Below are 15,698 nucleotides of genomic sequence, written 5' to 3' on the forward strand. Positions count from 1 at the left end.
AATTAAAAGATTAACAAAAGGGGGAAAAAACACTGTGCAACAAGTATAGGCTACACTAGTTTTTGTGACACTCTTAATGCATTTAATGTATTTTCTTTTATATCTTTATTTGATTGAATCCATCTGATCGCACAGGCACCTCACGCACACACAAACAACATTAGTTCTAGCGTTGCCTGACATTTCAGCCATTCATCATCAAACTAAAATGCAGTCAACCAAACATAAGTAACACTGTTTATTTGAAAAGGTCCTCTGTAAAATCAGCGTGCAGCGCCCAAACAATAAACATTTGTGCTCACGTGAAGGATTTTACACGGATATTAGAACATGACTGAAGTATAAAGCCATGTTTAGGCTACAAACAAATGTTACAAATATGGCAAAAATGGATACATTTGGATTCTTGTGGTATGAGACATGCACGTGAGCCTAATGCCGTTTCAGTTTTGCTTGACATTTGTATGCTGTTTATAATGAATGCCACTATAGCCTAATTTGTTTTATTTTACAGTTTAAAATATAATTTTATAACTACTTATTTTTCATTCTTGTTCTGTTCTGAATACCGTTAAATTTAAAATATTTGTTGTAGAGTGAGGGGAACTAAATAGGCTGTTTATATTTACCAGTATTTTAATATACATATAAATTACATATATTAATGTAGCCTAATTGTTTGCAATTAGGCCTACAAGGTTAATGGGTGTTTTTGGAGTAAGATCAATTTCTCTTTAGCGAGATTACTTTCTCTTTTTGGCCAGGTTTCGTTTCTTTGTGTCGTAAACTCTAGGGTGAGGCTTCAAAACCTGGGTGTTTTTAGGGGCGTGATATTCAAATGACGATTGTTTTCTGCCACCACATTTATCAACATACGATCATTCGTACGATGAGATTGGCGGCATACGAATGTTTCATAAATCACACGTGAACGCTGTCATAAGTTGATTTGTGCGCACAGATCTGCACTCATTTCTACATTAGATTGATAAATGAGGCCCACTGTCTGCCGCTGGCGCTTGGTCATTACTTTAAATGCATAACGTTAATTAGACTATGTGAGTACTGCTCATGTCTGAAAATAATATATGAAAAACAAAATTATTTTAGATAAAAGCATTAGGCTATAGCTTATATTTATTTAGTACATTTTTTTTAATTAATGTAAAAAATTTAATAAATTGTAAAACTGAAAGTATTTTTTTTTTATTGTGTTCAGCATGGTGGGCCACATTTGAACTTGTGACGGGCCGCATGCGGCCCGCGGGCCACGGGTTGAGAACCACTGTTCTAGATGTTAGCTAAATTTAGCCAAACCTCCCATGGTAAAAAATAATGACTAATAATAATGTTTCAAGACCTTGCAAAGCAATGCTGTCGCTCTTGCCTCTAATTAATAATACAGCCATATATATTTACAAAGATGCTTTATTCTGTGTAAGAAGCCACATCATCTCACAAAAGGATTTATTTCAAACACTCGACTGACGTTATGAAGTGAGTTTGGAGTAAATGTGGTATTTTCACGTGCTTTCAGATGGAGCAGCATTTACTTCACAGAGCCGTAGTTCACTGAGAAGCTACGCAAACAGCTGTCATTATCGCGAACAATTTCTTCGATTTCATAATCGTACGATTATATCATCTGCGTTTTTTATTTTTTTATTTTGCGTAGCAATATTCCGATATTGGTCCGATAATATCGTGCATCCCTAGAAAAAAAATCATAAATTGAGTGTCTTCTGACTTTTAACGCCTCGAAGGCCTGTTTCATAAAACAAGTTTACCAAATAAGCCAGGCTTATTTCAGTTAGTCTGACTCAATGTCAAATGATTTGGTTTCATAAAGCAAATTTAGCATAGGCTACAGTAGATCAAACTCAGTCATTGTGGCAAATTATGCTGGGAAACTAACCTGGCCCAGGGCAGGCTAACTGTCAGACTAAGCTGAGTTCCTTTAACACTGTCCAACAGGAACGCAATGATATTAACATTGACTCTCTCACATACAATTATTATTTATTTATTTATTTTTTGGAAGTTTCTTGCCATGTAGTCTTTCTCTCTGGTTTTATGACAGCTGTACCTTTTATAGTTAGCAGAACGGATAGCAGAACATCAGAACATTACAAGTAAAAATCTGGACAAAAGTTGTGTAATGTATCCCAGTCTTAACCGGACCCCTATATAAACACATAATGCAACTAAGGGGCTGCAAGATTAATCGAATGCGATTGTCATGCACATCTTGTCAGTTCTGTGATTAGTAGTAAATCTCCATCACCTGCTCAGACCTGTCAACCTTTGAAATTTTTTTTGAGTACCATCAGTGTGATATGGGGTGATACTGGGGGTCATATAGCCTATTCCTACATTACTTGAAGCTCCTTGATGGCTAATGTCAAAATCGTAGTTGCACAATGTGCAAAATGCTAGACTTCATGTTAAATATTTTTCATAGGTTAGTACTCAACAGGGATATGCCGGTATCAAATTTTCATGTTGCGATTAATTGATAATGCTTTTATCACGGTATGCGGTGTTATCACGATATTGAAAACAGGTTTAATAACATTTTTCTTATAACAAAAATAACTGAACATTTAAATGCAATAAAGCAATACAGAAAAATGTATAAAGTTAAAAGTTTTACACAGATTAAAGTGCAAAAGAACTATAAAGACCAATAGGTATCACTTTACAATAAGACCTCATTAGTTAACCTTAGTTAATGCATTAACATTCACAATGAGCAATAGCTACATTTGCTACAGAAGTTATTAATCTTTGTTTAAAAAATACAAGTCTTAGTTCATGTTAGCTCATTAAATAACACCGTTGCAACTTTCGATTTTAACAACCTGTTATTAAATATAGGAATATTCTGTTACACCAAATAGACAAAATAATGATCATATGATGCAAAAAAAAGCATCATATGACCCCTTTAATTGTAATATGTTATATTTTAAAGAAATTATGAGCTCTAAAAGATTTTCAGAATTTTACAACTCTTGCTTTAGACCATTTACAAATGTTAAAATAAAATGTTAAGTTTACCACTGCATCTTTCTGAGAAAAAATGCAGCGATTGAATATAGTTTATTTATAGTTATTTTCAAATCTTCAATGTACTGTCATTATAAAAGACCTTCATTGTTGTTTATTTAATTCTAACAAATAAGTTCTTGTTAAAACTAACCAAAATTAAAAATAATTTGTTTATAATTTCTGCTCAGGAGAGACTTGTGCTGTTTCCAAACAAAAGGAAATATATCGGTATCGGCTATCAGGCAAAATGAGTTGAAAAATATCTGCATATTTGATATCGGCAGAAATCCAATATCGTGCATCCCTAATTTTTTCCATTGCATCGTATTGCATCAAATCACATTGTGTCGAATCGAATTGAAATCAGATCGCACTGCATCATAATAATGTGAATTGTATCGCATCGCATCGGTAGCTGATTCATATGTATCTTTAATGTATCATATTGTTTGCTCTGCATTGAGAGTCGTATCGCATTGGCCTCAGTTATGGAGATGCACATCCCTACTAGTTAGTAGTTTACCTATAGCGGCTAATGAATTGGAAGTCTTGCACATTTAAAGAAAATAGCTTACTTCTGCATTGCAAAATGAGGTGCATAAATGGAACAGAATAGCAGGAGCTCGGTCGAGGGTATATGGTATGAGGTATTCATTAGGGATGCTCCGATCCGCCTTTTTTGCCTCCGATACCGATTCCGATACCTAGGGTTTGGTATTGGCCGATACTGATTCTGATCTGAGACCAGTGACGTTTTTTTCCCTCATTTAAATAAATTTTGAATTTATATATCTCTGTGTGTGGAACTGATAATCATTCTTTCACAATCTACTAGATACAGACTACTTCATTATAAAGAAAAATAAAATAAATATGAAAAAATATAGGCCTATGTATATTTATAATCTATGACAAAAATGTATCATAAACTAGGTTAATGGATAATTCGGCAGCAAAAGTTATTCTAGAAAAATCAGTGCACAATAATTTTAGAAATCCAAACATTTAGTGAAAAAACAATATTTTGTGGGGAACAAATAAAAGTGTTGTACTAAATATGGTAAAATGTTACACATTGCTATTTGTATTATTATAAAAAAAAATTATTTTGCGTAGATTCATGGATGTATTTGTATATCAGTATATACTATAAAATTAAAATACATTTATTTTAAATGTATAGCATATTTTTTAGTAAGGCAACAACATATGATAGATACGATAGGACAAAACAAATACAGTGCAGCACGAACTGTTTTTATACAGTCAACCCTCAACGGACACCTTGGCAATTTAATCGCCATTGGCTAGTATATTTTTTGGTTTACTCGCCAGACTGAAATACTATACCCACTACAGTTAAAAGCTGAAGAATTCCAAAGGAACTCTGTTATTTTTACAGGAAAATACAACAAAGAATATCGTTTACATGTAGCGCATTAATTCTGCATGTTATGTAAGACTCTCGCTCGCTCTCTGCGCGTGTGAGAGAAAGCATCAGAGAGTCGTGCGCTTCACACTAGAAACACATTACGCCAAATACACAAATACAGGTGCGCTGTGCATCCATTCAGATGAACTGAAAAATATCACAGCTCGCTTGACGGAGAGTGAAACTCTGGAGCGCTCAGTCAGAGTGTTCTGTGAGTGAAAATATATCTGTGCTAATCATATTGTAGCGTTCTCAGACAAGGACGAGGCGTTTTGATGTACAAGGGGTGTTTATTTGGGCTGTTGTCGGCCACAACCCACGCCGTACACACCACGACTTCTAAGAGAACCGCACTTGAACCAGCGAGGCACTCCTTCTCCCCCCTCCTTCTCTCTCTTTCCCCTTACACACACACAGGGGCGGAGCCTCTTTTCACATCTAACTCGAACATCCAATAACAGTTCGCAACACAAAAATGAATACAGTGCAACACTAACATTAAGCACATTGTTATCTATAACACAACATGCTTGAACATGCTACAATATTAAGTAAAGTCACATAACTCTCAATAAACTAACTTTAGCTGACCTTGCATCACGATTACAGTTATTCTGCAATGAAAATAAAACACATCTGGGCCCGTATTGATGAAAAATCTTAGTGCAAAGAGTTGCTCCTTGTAACAAAATTCTAAGAAAATTCTTAGAAATGTGGGTGTTTCCTCTTAAAATTAAAGAAAAGATCCTAGTAAAGAAAAAAATAATTCAGAAAGCCTCAGAAGGCCTTAGGTCCAAAATTGTTAGGAAGCCACATCACCACAAGTTGTTTGGGAGGGTTTCAAGAAAATTCCTCAGCTCTCGAAAACAAACTCCAGCATATTCAGTTGTCAGACATGACTGGAACTTCACACGGGACTGGGTTTTATGATCAGATGAAAACTAAACAAATGAGCTTTTTGGCAGCAAACACTCAAGATTATAGGCATTATAGGTCAAGACTCAGAGCTGTTATCTTGGCTAAAGGAGGTTGGAATAAGAACTGAAAAAAGGGTACCATTAATTGGTGTATTAGAGAAAATTCCATAATAAGATTCCGCTTTTATCAGAAATCTCATTATTCTCATTTTCAGCTGTGTTACTTGAAATTGAAAGGTTAAGGTTTTATGAATTTTTTGAATAAAAGATCAAAATGATTAACAGTGCAGATTTATTTTCAGATCCTTTTTTGTTCATATTTACCAAGGGTGCCAATCATTTTATATATATACACCATATATATTGTATACAGTATATATTTTAATGTTTTTATTTACCATGCTGTCGTACTTAACATATTTGATAGGAAATGAACAGCGAGACAATAATGTTCTGAAAGTGCTATAATTGTTTGTGTGATCACTTTGCTTATAACTGGCGAGTAAAATCTGAGAATTTATTAGCCATTGGCTAATATTAGACATAATTTAGTCGCCCAGAGTGAAGATTTAGTCGCATATGCAAGTGATTTACTCGTAATGTAGAGGGTTGACAGTCTATGAGCACAAAGCGCATTGTAAGCACTTCGTGTTAAAAACTGCAAAAGCACAAAGGGAAGAGAAATTGATGCGTAGTGTATTATATCTGTGCAACAGTTATTGAGCCTTTCTTTTAACAGTTTTAAATTTCAGTTACTGTGCACGTTAAAAACAATTTATAGTCTTTTCTACGCCCGTGTTTTGTTCTCACAGACACCCGGTAGCAAGTAACAAAACTTTAAACTCCGGCAAGAAGATAAAGTCCTTTTTGTAAAATCATAGACATGTATTTACAAATCAAGTCAGAATAATTTGCACAATCGAAAAAGAAAAAAAAAAAAATCTTGGATTTCGATCGGCTCTCTCTGACCGATACCCGATCTGAGAAAAATGGCACTATCGGAGCCGATACCCGATATGAATATCGGATCGGCGCATCCCTAGTATTCATATCCCACTGCAGTGTTCAGAATCACAGATATGGCTAGAGGTAGGGCATGATACTGTGAGCTGACAGATATGTGTTTCCTTCTCTCTCAATCTGTCAGCTTATTGAGAGTGTGTGGATTTACAGAGAGCTAAAGACATAAACTGAGCCTCCTCTCAGTATTTGCATTAATTTGTCCTGGATGCTCATGTTTGTGAAGTGCTCAGAGATGATGCTATTATCCGTAGTGTCTGGCTGCTCAGTCAGCTGTGTAATGGAGTTTGGGAAAGGGTATTTCTTCTTTTTTTCTCTCTCTTTGGGTTTGTTTGGAGCATTTGTATGATTGGAAGTATGAGTGTTTTTTTTAGTTGAGGTCTTATACATCTTACTGTATAAAAGGATATTTCATGACTTATGATGACTATATAAATAATTATTTAATGTTTGTCTTTGCAGCTCTCCTCTACAAGCCTATTGACCGTGTCACTCGCAGCACTCTAGTCTTGCATGTGAGTTTCTTTTGCTAAAAATGTGTACGTCTATTGATTGCATGTAGTCAGGTTTAAAACTGTAAGGTCACCTATACTAAGGCAAATTCATTGGCGATTATGTTTGTACTCTATTTGTACTGTATGAGTCTTATAATTTAACCAAGTTAATCAAACTCGATTAGATATTTGGCTGTGTCAATAATAATAATAAAAAAAAAACTTGATTTGTTAACTTGAAAGATTGTCTTTGCATGTTAAGTGTATATTAGCTTATTATCTTTGATGGCATTTTGGCCTTGTACAGATGTTGACCTGTAATCCGTAATTAAGTGTGTTCTATGCCATAAAGAGGCGTCCCGACTATCAAATTATATAGTGTAAAGATCATCATATGCTTTAATATACCAGTATCAACATGTCAAAACTGCTTTTCTTCATGGATCTTAAGGATATTACAAATCCAGATATATATCATCAAAACTTGTAAAACCTGCATGAGAGGAACCTTTAAAAATTTCAAATATATTCAAATAGAAAACACTTATTTGAAATTGTAGTAGTATTTTACAATATTGCTGTTTTTGATTTGATATATATTTCAAATACATTTAGCATTAGTGAGCATAAGAGACTTTTCTGAAAAACATTTTTAAAAATGTACTAACCCAAACTTTTAACTGTAGTGTAGGTTTATCTTATTTGTGACCCTCGACCACAAAACCAGTCTTAAGTGTCAATTTTTATATGCTGAATAAATAAGATTTCCATTGATGTATGGTTTGTTAGGATGGGACAATATTTGGCCGAGATACAACTATTTGAATATATAGAATCTGAGGGTGCAAAAAAATCTAAATATTGAGAAAATCGCCTTTAAAGTTGTCCAAATAAAGTCCTTAGTAATGCATATTACTAATCAAAAATTAAGTTTTGATATATTTACTGTAGGAACTTTACAAAATATCTTCATGGAACATGATCTTTACTTAATATCCTAATGATTTTTGGTATAAAAGAAAAATCTATAATTTTGACCCATACAATGTATTTTTGGCTATTGCTACAAATATACCCCAGCGACTTAAGACTGGTTTTGTGCTCCAGGGTCACATATATTGTAATATTTGGATTGTTACTTAAAGAATAAACATACTGTAAATCTCAGATATGTTATCTGTTTGTTTTATTTATTTTTACTTTTTTTCAGGACTTGTTGAAACACACTCCTAAGGATCATCCAGACTTCCCTCTGCTTCAGGATGCTCTGAGAATATCCCAGAACTTCCTGTCCAGCATCAATGAAGAGATCGACCCACGCAGGACTGCCGTGACCACACCAAAGGGAGAGGTGTGTGACTCAGTGTGTGTCTCTACCGACAGAGAAAAAGCATGCATTATACTGTATTTTACATAAACAGTTCTCTATTGTATATGCAAAATTATAGAACGAGGCATTTGTAAGGCAGGTGAGGTGCCAGTGCCTTTATAAGAGTGTTTTCACACCTACTTTATTAATAGCTTTTAAATTTGGCACCTGGTATGTGTACTTAGTTTCAGTTTGAGGCATTTATGTTGCAATCGTTCCCATTGCACTAGTTGCACTTGTACCTACAGCAAAACCATCAGTCCAAGACCACCTCAGTTGAGTCTCAATTTATTAAAAGAATCAAATTTTCTTTTGTATTACCTGACTATTAATCAATTAACAGATTAATCAGTTATGAGTTGCAATCATTCAGGGGTGCGTTTTGTGCTTTATCAATGCTGTCATGAATTCGAATACCACTGTGTGATGTAATTCAAAAACCTGAAACAGAAGATGCTACCCTCTCCTCATTCCCTGCATTGTTGGGCATTTTTTCAGCATGACATTGACTATATACAGTACATTCTCCCGAGGTGAAAGTATTTCACCCAAACTTATCACCCTTGGGCACCTTTGGGGGATTCTGTAGAGATGCGTTTAGCAGCACTCTATTTAAGACCAGGGCATTTAAGGAGGTTATCCTCCAGGAGTTAAACAGGACAGATGTGACAATTGTTTGTGCCAAGAAGGGTCAGAGCAGTATATTAAAAATTATGGAGGATACACCAAGTACTAAAATTATATATTTGTTGAATTAAATTAAGTTACTTATTTTACAGATATAATTGACATATTTCTGTTTTTATTAAGTATATGTTTATTACCTTTCAATTTTGCCATCGTTTAATTAATTGTATTAGTGATCGTAAAGAAAATATATCTTTTGTATTTGTTCAGAGGGGGTATAGTCATTTATGCTGTGCATTGTATATATTTATGGGAAAAAAATATATAGATTGAATTGCATGTTAGCTTGCTTTTTGCTGAAGAGAGTAATCTATTTAAGTCCACATGTCATACTAACAGGAAACTATTCATATAACCACAGTTGGAGCGCTGTAGTTGTAGCCACACAACTTTGTAATGCTATTAGCTAATGTTCATTGGAACTATATTGTTAGCAATGGAACTTGTGATCATTGACCAATGATGCTTGTAGGAAATGCATCTCTAAAAAAAAAAAGAAGACAGTTTGCTTACATGACTTTTATTATTAACTTTTGGTCCACTTTGGAATGTTTTGGAGCCAAGAAGGGCTGGCACAATATCATATTTTCTTGGCCATTGAATCAAACTCAACATGCAAGTGTAAGGAGGCAGATAGAGCATTTGTAAGCATTGTAAGCCACCTGCTTTGAGTGTTAGCCACATTATTGGCACTGCATTATTTACGATATTATACAGTGTATGTAGTATTAACATTATCACCAATAACAGTATATTGCCACACCCATAACTGTAATAATTTACTTAACAAACTACAGGTCTGAAAATGTTTATTTTCAACCTTACATTCTTGAAATTCTATTTTGTTGATCATTTATGTTTGTTTTCTATCATGAGCTCCCAACCTCTATATATGACTGCATAGCTCATCATCCACATGGGAGTATGAGTGGATCAACTGTATTTATGTATTAACATAATCTCACTCTTCTTCATCACACTTATTTAAAATAAATATTTGATGTTTGAGTGTCAACACTTTTTATGATCAAGCTGTACAGTGTCAGTGATGAATTGTGTAACTGCAGGCAGGTCCATGACCTCTGTCATCCCTCGGTTTTCCAAAAGCGCACGTGTTCTGCGTGCTTCTGCTCTGATGAGTCCACGGGAAGTAACGGTGGGTGTTTCGTGTCTCTGGCAGGTTCGTCAGCTGGTGAAGGATGGCTTCCTGGTGGAGGTATCGGAGGGGACGCGTAAACTCCGTCATGTCTTCCTCTTCACAGACCTTCTGCTCTGTGCCAAGATGAAAAAGACCGCAGTTGGGTATGAACATGGACACTCACACACAAACTCACTTTCTCTCTCATTTTATGTTATACCCACTCATGCATACCGCAATCTACTGGTTTGGTGCCAGTAGATGAAGTGTTTTGATTTACAAAGGTGCGACCTCATTTGTCACTCTGTTGTTGTCGTGGTTACAATGCCAAAGAAATCCGTAATATTGATTGATAGCTGCTGTTATCCTGATGCAGCTCTGTGTTTCCGCAACTAAAGCTTTCCCAGAAGAATAACACACATAATGTGTATACTAAACACCAGTCTTCTTTAAACACAGTCTTAATTTACTATGTGTATAGTCTACTCTGGGACATTCAATTCTGGATTTTATTCTCACCTCTGACAGAGACTGTAAAGTTTTCAGCGTCTTAATCAGACCGAATTAGGCAGAAGATGATTTTAATTGGTTGTTATGCATGATGATGAGCAGATTATATTTTGCTGCAAAGCCATGCTGGGCATCATAATCATTTCATAATAAGAGCGCATTATCAAGCATTTCGACTGTGGAAACACATTTTGATCCCTGAAGTGTGTGTGCGAGTGTGTGTGTACTCTTCATTTCATAATAGAAAGTGCTTAGATTAATTAGTTACATCAGTCTCCACGTAGTCATTTCCCGTCAGGACAGGAAGAGAAAGATATCACGAGGCATGCGTTTTTGTGTATGTGAGCAGGAGCAAATTATACACTTAATGCACTAAAATGATATACTTAATATATAAATATACTATGGTTGTCAATTTAAAATCTGCTCCTATTTAACATTTAAACATTTCTCTGTGTGTTTTTCAGGAGACATCAGCAGTATGAGTGTAAATGGTACATCCCTCTGGCTGATCTGAGCTTCCAGACTCTGGATGACTCGGATTCTCTCCCTCACGTCCAGACGCTCCCTGAGCATGAGATTGAGGAGATGAAGATCAAGATCTCCTCCATCAAAAGTGAGATCCAGAAAGAGAAGGTACAGTTTCTCTTACATTAATTATATATATATATATATATATATATATATATATATATATATATATATATATATATATATATATATATATATATATATATATATACTATATAATATATACATACATACATACATACATACATACATACACAAAATTTATATTTTAAATAAATACTGTTCTTTTTTACTTTTTATTTATCAAAGAATCCTGTAAAAAAGTATCACAGATCCCAAAATATATTAAGCAGCACAGCTGTTCCCAACACTAATCATAAATCTGCATATTAGAGTGATTTCTGAAGGATCATGTGACACTAAAGACTGGAGTAATGATGCTAATAATTCAGCTTTGCTTCACAGGAATAAATTATATTTTAAAGTATATTAAAATAGAAAACTCTTATTTTAAATTGCAATAATATTTCACAAAATTAAATTTTTTCTGTATTTTTGATCAAATAGATGCAGCCTTGATGACCATAGGAAAAACATTTTAAAAACATTACAAATATTACTGATATTCAGATGGAAAAGCCTCTTAAGTGCCGTGTGAAATGTTCTTCTAAAATGCGCATTTTTCTCAGGCTCCTGTTTATGTTCAGTTATTTCACTTTAATGACAATGAAAATAACCCATTCATTGCAATTAAAGTGAAATAAGTAATGATTTTGGTATGTTTATGTTTGCACAAAATGTTTTTATTTTTATTTTTCCTCGCAGCGATGCCATGAAATAACCGTTCTTGGTGTCCTAATGAACCTTTCAGACAACAGTGCTTAAAAGAACCATTTTTCTTAGTTTAAAGAAATAGTCATAGTCTACAAAGAACTATGAGGTTCTTCACTTAATTATCAGTCTTTTTCAATCTCAAGTCATGCCAGACTCGGAAGCATTGCTTTGTAGGCCTCTGTTTGGAATTAGGGAGAAAGTGGATTTTGTGGTTTGTTTACTGATGTTTAGCATTGCTGAAGCAGGTCACAGTTTACATTTAGACAGATCTTAGACCGCCCGCTTCCATTGTTGTTAACAATTGCCGAGGTCAGCACAGGACAGCGAGGCAGTGCCTCACACGCAGAGGAAAGTTGACACCCCAACTCTCAGCTTCGGTAACGTGTAACTGTGTGAGCGGGTTTGTTTATGCTAGCTGACAATGAGAGAATCAAACGAGTTCCCCTCTGAGAGCACTCGCTCCTGGGATTGTCAGGGTGTCTCTTCTGGGAGCGATTACTGCACCACAGTCATGTAGCCCATTCCATTGTGTCACGATATAATATAACAATGACACACACACTAACGGACTGAGCAGTGGGGCTCTGGAGTCTTTAATTAGCTGTGGAGGCCTGATAACATCATTTCCAGTAAAGCTCATACACACAATGAGAGGAGGACAGCGTCGGCCCTAATGGAAACTCTCACAGACACACAAACATAAAGACAATTTCCTTTGAATTGACTTCACAAACAAACATTTTGTACTGTTTCAAAATCATGGTTTTCACCAAAAATATTAGGTAGCACCACTGTTTTCAGCATCGATAATAATAAGCAATGTTTCTTCATCATCAAATCAGCGTATTAGAATGATTTCTGAAGGATCATGTAACACTGAAGTATTGGATGCTGAAAATTCAGCGATGACATCACACAAATAAATTACATTTTAAAATAAATAAAATTAGAACATTTATTATAAATTTAAATTATATTTCACAATTTGATTAAAATACATATTATTTTTACTTTTGCAATTTTTTTTATATCAAATATATGCAACCTTGGTATGCTTAAGTGATTTATATATATATATACACACACACACACACACACCGGTTGTTGATGCTTGTCTGCCATTTTCACTCTGTCTGCACAGCATGTGTGAACACGCTGATGACATATCCTGTCTGCGCGAACCGGGTGCGCAGAGGTATGCTAATACATACGTTGACAGGCAGGTAGGAAAGCATATTAAAACGCTCGGACCGAGCATTTTGATTGGACGAACATTTCTTGATCCTACGCCTTCCACAGAATATATAAATACAGATAAATACATTTAGACCACTTAACTTAATGATTGCTATCGGGATGTGAAGAGACTTTCAACCAGCATAACAAAAAATGTTTCTGAAGACAATCACCTATTGCACCTTTAACTCCATTCTGAGAGTAATAAGAGAGAATGAGAAGGAAAGAGAGGGCTAATGAGAGCAGGAAGTTTCTCTGATTGAAATGCAGATTACTGATTACAGTCATGCTGGCTGCTGTGTGTGTTAGTATCTGAGAGGCACAAGCTCGGGCATATTTTGCCTGTAAGCACATTTTTAAAGTACTAATATCAGATTGATTTGTGTGTGAACAGAAAGCACAGAAGGCTCAGAGTCGTAATGTGGATCGTCTCAGGAAGAAGATGAACGAGCAGGAGTCGTGTCTGCTGTTACACTCCCCCACCATCCCATTCCGCATCCACAACAAACACGGCAAGGTACCGCATCTCACAAGCATCTGATTTTCTACGCTATTCTGTGTGGGAGGCTAGTGTGATTTTTATTTGACATGATCTCTCAGATATCTTGTTCGGTTGGATGTTTCATTAAATATTTAGCAGTTAAATGACATGTTTCTGCTGTTTATAGCGTTCCAGTAGAGGGAGCTATTGTTTTTCTTGAGCTCACTTTCTCTCGTTCTCTCTCTCCAGAGCTTCCTGTTCTTGCTGTCCTCAGATTATGAGAGGTCAGAATGGAGGGAGAGCATTCAGAAACTGCAGAAGAAAGGTAAGACGTCTTGTTCTATTACAGCATCAGTTTATTATTCATTACAATATCACATCATCAGTACAAAATGACACTATCCTTCATTCCTGATTTGGCCCCACTACCACTCCTGTACTGCTCTCCACTAGATCCACTAGCTATGGGGTCCACTAGGGGGCCTCAGCAAACTTAGCAAAAGGGCAGAAAGATGGTTTATTTATAATAATTTAAAAAAAAGTTATATTAAAAATGTATATCCTAATATTATAGTAAACTCTCACTATTTATTTATTTAGATTTATTACCATTAATTTATTTCCGTTTTAGTGTTAATTCAGTTTATTTCCAGTTAGTAATTTTGGTGATTTTTCACGTAATCTTTATATTTTATTTTTTGTTGCAGCTTTTTTTTTTAAATGTTTTTAATAGTTTTAATTAGTGATAATAACATTGATGTGTAGAGCTCACTGTGTGTGTGTGTGTGTGTGTGTGTGTGTGTTTGTGTGTTTCAGACCTCCAGGCCTGTGTGTTGAGTTCAGTAGAGCTACAAGTGTTGACCGGCTCCTGCTTTAAACTCCGAACTGTCCACAACATCCCCGTCACCAGCAACAAAGATGGTAAGAGACAAACAGCTCTCTGCTCTCTGATGCAGTGCTTAGTAGCTTCAGCTATAGATGGAGGGATCAAATGCAAATACTATCTGAATATGAACTTACAGTAGAGGAGAGTAGGGTAAAATATGTTGGTGATATCAATTTTCAGTTGTTCAGATGTCCAGAAAGTTAGTTACATTTAGGAGAACCTCAGTAAAAACAGTACAGCTTATCCCTTGTTTCTTTCCCTTCTGTTTCCAGTTAAATTCCTTCAGCTCCCCATCACAATAGTTTTTATTTGTACTCACTACTACCCTAGTTTCTTTGTTCCTCAATTTCTCTTTCCATCACAGGGAAGTCCAAATAGGTTTTTCAGAAATCTAGGTTACAATCTGGTTTTACTCTACTGATAACCCGTGCCATGTAGAGGCTGCCTTTGTTTACTTCTGGGCAGAGCAGCGTTTCAGGACTTGGCTGTTTATTTTTGTGTGGACCCTGACATGTTTCAATTTGGATGACATTAAAGCCATCTGTCCATCACCTCCCACATGCAACCTCAGTCAGCAGAGCTGGAGTCGGTCACTATCAAAAGGGCAACACTCCCATAGTGCTGCTGCTGTACACATACTGCACACCTCTCCTGGTGAATTATGGGTGATTGGTGGTAGGTTCAGAAATATTATTGCATTTAGCCATTGCGCCATATGCCATAACATTATTATAGTGGTTTTCCTGTGATAAAATCACTGTAACTCCCAACCTCAAGTCAAGTCAATTTTTTAGCGCTTTTCATAATACAAAAGCTGCTTTACAGAAAATCATGATGTTAATGTTTATTATAATACTTTAGAATATCACCCAAAAGTGAAAATTTACTAAAAATGTTCTCACTCAGGCCATTCAAGATGTAGATGAGTTTGTTTGTTCATTGGAACAGATTTGGAGAAATTCAGCATTACATCACATGCTCACTAATGGATCCTCTGCAGTGAATGGGTGCCATCAGAATAAGAGTCCAAACAGCTGATAAAAACATCACAATAATTCACAAGCAATCCATAGTCCATCAATTAACATCTTGTGAAGTGAAAAACAGTGTAT

General features: G+C 35.5%; 1 protein-coding gene across 1 annotated transcript in view; it reads left to right on the top strand.

The window, feature by feature from the left end:
* Window positions 1-15,698, top strand: part of LOC107595513 (active breakpoint cluster region-related protein-like) — a gene marked incomplete at its 3' end in the record, with an annotated part of 211,039 nt that overhangs the window by 129,137 nt on the left and 66,204 nt on the right. The window contains exons 7-13 of the mRNA XM_016285937.1: window positions 6,883-6,935; window positions 8,125-8,265; window positions 10,151-10,272; window positions 11,086-11,254; window positions 13,614-13,736; window positions 13,950-14,025; window positions 14,517-14,621. Of these exons, the coding sequence (XP_016141423.1) occupies window positions 6,883-6,935; window positions 8,125-8,265; window positions 10,151-10,272; window positions 11,086-11,254; window positions 13,614-13,736; window positions 13,950-14,025; window positions 14,517-14,621 (789 nt within the window). The remainder of the gene's footprint in view (window positions 1-6,882; window positions 6,936-8,124; window positions 8,266-10,150; window positions 10,273-11,085; window positions 11,255-13,613; window positions 13,737-13,949; window positions 14,026-14,516; window positions 14,622-15,698) is intronic.

This window comes from Sinocyclocheilus grahami, unplaced genomic scaffold, assembly GCF_001515645.1.
Source record: "Sinocyclocheilus grahami isolate Dianchi unplaced genomic scaffold, SAMN03320097.WGS_v1.1 scaffold203.1, whole genome shotgun sequence".
Lineage (NCBI taxonomy): Eukaryota > Metazoa > Chordata > Actinopteri > Cypriniformes > Cyprinidae > Sinocyclocheilus > Sinocyclocheilus grahami.